This window comes from Peromyscus maniculatus, chromosome 7, assembly GCF_049852395.1.
Source record: "Peromyscus maniculatus bairdii isolate BWxNUB_F1_BW_parent chromosome 7, HU_Pman_BW_mat_3.1, whole genome shotgun sequence".
In the NCBI taxonomy this organism is placed as follows: Eukaryota; Metazoa; Chordata; class Mammalia; order Rodentia; family Cricetidae; genus Peromyscus; species Peromyscus maniculatus.
In genome coordinates, this window is record NC_134858.1 from 35,757,028 (window position 1) to 35,761,008 (window position 3,981).

General features: G+C 34.3%; 1 protein-coding gene across 1 annotated transcript; it reads left to right on the top strand.

Moving 5' to 3' along the window:
- On the top strand, positions 1–948 carry LOC102912117 (olfactory receptor 8B3-like). The gene has a single exon (XM_006997789.4). The coding sequence runs from the start codon at positions 13–15 to the stop codon at positions 946–948; it is 936 nt and encodes a 311-aa protein (XP_006997851.1). The 5' UTR covers positions 1–12.
- The last annotated feature ends 3,033 nt before the right edge of the window (positions 949–3,981 follow it).

Below are 3,981 nucleotides of genomic sequence, written 5' to 3' on the forward strand. Positions count from 1 at the left end.
AATAGGAAAATAATGGCTGTTGGAAATAGGTCTTTTGTGACTGAATTTATCCTGATGGGCTTAACAGACCAGCCCAGTCTCCAACTCCCTCTGTTCTTCCTATTTCTTCTAATGTATTTGGTGACTATGATGGGGAATTTGGGTTTGATAATTCTAATTGGACTTAATTCACATCTTCATACACCCATGTACTTTTTTCTCTTTAACTTGTCTTTGATAGACTTTTGCTACTCTTCAGTGTTTACACCCAAAATGCTGTTGAACTTCATATTAGATAAGAATATTATCTCTTATATAGGTTGTATGACCCAACTCTATTTTTATTCATTTTTTGTTATTTCTGAGTGTTATGTGTTAATGTCGATGGCCTATGATCGCTATGTGGCCATCTGTAACCCGCTCTTATATAATATTGCTATGTCCCCTAAAATATGTTCCTACCTAATGCTTGGTTCATATTTGATGGCATTTTCTGGTGCCATGGCTCACACAGGATGCATGCTGAGACTGACCTTCTGTGATGCAAACACCATCAATCACTACTTCTGTGACATCCTCCCTGTGATGCAGCTCTCCTGCACCAGCACCTACGTCAATGAATTGGAGGTTTTCATTGTGGTGGGCATCAACATCATTGTGCCCAGCATCACCATCTTTATTTCTTACGGTTTCATTGTCTCTAGTATCTGCCATATAAACTCTGCTGAGGGCAGGTCCAAGGCCTTCAGCACCTGCAGTTCCCACATAATTGCTGTTTCTCTGTTCTTTGGATCAGGTGCATTTATGTATCTTAAACCCTCCTCACCTGGGTCTATGAATAAAGGAAAAATCTCTTCTGTCTTTTATACCAATGTGGTTCCCATGCTGAATCCATTAATTTACAGCTTGAGGAACAAAGATGTTAAAGTTGCCCTTAGGAAAACCCTGAGCAGGTGGAAATTATGTTAGAAACAGCATCTCTACTTTCCTGTAGCTTTGTGGAGGTTTATCTTTTTATTAAAATATTAGATGAAATATGTTTTCCTATTTTATCATGTAATTATTAGGTATATTCTCAATTTGTTTTCAGGTTTTGTTAATAATAGCTATTCCTTTCTCCTCATCGTTTAGTACGTATGTTTTATCATGTTAAAAAATTTAATTCATTGCATTTTATTTTTATTATTGAGTTTTTTTCTTTTAGGGAAGATAAATTATTCATTAAACTATCAAGCAAATGCTAAGATGATATTTTGCTAATGAATGAGATGTGTGATTCTTTTATTATATTTCACTGAACATACAAATGAGACTATTTCTGCCATCAAACTTCAAAAATGAATATCTCAGGTATATGCAAGTTTCACAAAGACCATTTAAATACAACCCGTTTTGCTGTTGTAAACATTGGGCCTTCTTGTTATAGTTCTTTAATATTTATCATTGTACCCAAACTCACACTAGATTTATATATATATAAATATATATAGACATATATATTTATGACATGGGTTGTATGCTAATGTGCAACAAGGTTGATAATTAAAGTATTATAGTTATTCTAATAAAAAGTCTCAAGTACTTTTCAATGTACTTAATATTTTTGTGTCAGTAAATGTGAAAGGAAAAACAATTCCATTTTGAAAGCTTACTGCCTTTGTTTTTAGATGATTAACACATTTCTCATGTTAAGTGTTGATTAACTTTCCACTAGAAGATAACTTAGTGGCACTCATTGCTGTGATTTAAGGTAGTTTAGAGGTGATTGGCTCAAAAAGCCAGATTTTGTACAAAAACAATAAAAATATGAATTTGAAATGTTTTTATGTGTTTGATATTTAAGAAGATGAGAATAGGAAAGAAAAGAGCCTAATAACATTCTGCCATGCTCTCAAAGACGCAAATCCAGATTATGACTTCCCTCTCTAACAGGGTTTAGAAGATACATTTCCATGTAAATTTATATCTCTGTATTGTCTTCCACTTTCAAATTTTTGAGAAAAGCTACAGTCCTCAACAGGCATATGCCTATGATGTTGGGCTGTGAAAAGGGAATGGCTACATTTTGGTGGAATCAAAAAATAACATAGTGGTCAGATGAGATAGTTGATTAGGCAAAGGCACCTGCTTCTCAGGCTGATGCCCTATGTTCAATTCCTAGCATCCACATAACAGAAGGAAAATAAAAACCTGATTCCCAGTGTTGTCCTCTGACTTCCCCACATGAACTGTGGTATGTACATACCACACATAAACAAATTAATTAATTAGTTGATTGATTGATTAAGAATAAAGAAGGAATGATAATTGAAGCTCAAGTTAGGAATTTGGAAATAATGTGAAATTTAAAGCACCCCACTATTCAAATCTCCAAATTAAAATTTCTAGATTTCCCTAAGTAGGATAGGTTTAAGTTATTTATCATAAAGAAATATTAATTCCTGAAGGTCTAATTGTCCTAGAATATCTGGGGACAATTAAAGCTTTCTGATCTCTGGACATTTATTTGCGGATTCTTTATAGTTCTGTAGTCAGTAAAACCTCCCATTTCAGCTGGGAAAATTTAAACATCCAAATGTTAAACCAATGAATAAATCAAGCAATTGAAAGAAATTTTGTGGTCAAAATCAAATTATTATACTTCTGTCCAAGAATTGGAGATTGCATTCTTTTTTTTTCCTCTTTGGGCAAACAGACCAAAAACATTTGTGCTGAAGAGCATTAATCAAAGAACAACAGAAAGCTTTGTGCTACAAAAGTATTCACAATTTTAGTGTTTTTATCATAACTTTGTATTTAATCATTGTGAAATTTAGTGTAAGTGGTTGTTGATTTGTGTATTGTGATTAGTTGGTGGCCATTGGCATCACCGGTTTTCACTCCAAAGTTTATATTGGCAGAGTACAGTGACCACTGTACTCTGCCAAGACAGAATAAGATGGTCCTTCAGAATTCCTGCTTCTAAAAATGGTCTGTCAGATACTCTAGGCCTGTAGCCAATTTAAATGCACCAACAATGCTAAAAAACATTAGGTGACTGTCCAGGCTGCTAGCTGTCTTGGTCTACTCTTGCAAGATTCCTGAAAGTTGCTTGCATCCATCTACCATTTCTCAGGTACCATTATGTTCCTTCTCAGGTCTTTGATGTGGTTAAAGACTAGATAGTTGTAATTTCCTCAGTTATGATAAAAGAGAAGTTAGATATAAAACCTTAAACTCACAAATATAAGATAGATAGGACATCTTCTTTAATATTGTAACTGTAATGCTTGCTTGATAACTGTTTTGTTATATGTAATTTTACTATGTTAAAGTTAAAACCTTCCTTTTATAAAAAAGAAGAATAGGGGAAGTGCTGTGGATATCACTCTGTATAAATAAAACACTGATGGCCAGTGACCAGGCAGGAAGTATAGGCGGGACAAGGAGAGAGGAGAATTGGGGAAACAGGAAGAAGCAGAGACACTGCAGCCACCACCAGGATAAGCAGCATGTAAAGACGCCGGTAAGCCACCAGCCACCTGGCAAGGTATAGATTTATAAAAATGGGTTAATTTAAGATATAAGAACAGTTAGCAAGAAGCCTGCCACGGCCATACAGTTTATAAGTAATATAAGTGTCTGAGTGATTATTTTATAAGTGGATTGTGGGACTGCGGGGCTTGGGAAACCTGGAGAGAAGCCCTCCAGCAACAAAAACAGCTGAGCTTTCAGTTTTTCTTTCATTTGTAATTTTCTTACTTTGAGATAAAAGGCTTTTCTTATAGATTGGACAATCTTCATAAATATTCAAAATAACATTTCCATTGTTTCTAATTCTCCAGAGACTGGGTGTGTTTACACTGCTATAACTTTTACCACTAATTGGAGTATCCATATTAAAATATCTCACGAAGTTTTCATCCAACAAATCTCAAAATATAAATAAAACTTGTTACAACATTAGAAGATACATTTGTTTTGATATGAGTTCTCGTCATTTAAGGAAATTTGAAGAAAAAT

Excerpts from the sequence above, each read along its gene's own strand:
- LOC102912117 (XM_006997789.4), top strand. The coding sequence starts at position 13 with ATGGCTGTTGGAAATAGGTCTTTTGTGACTGAATTTATCCTGATGGGC.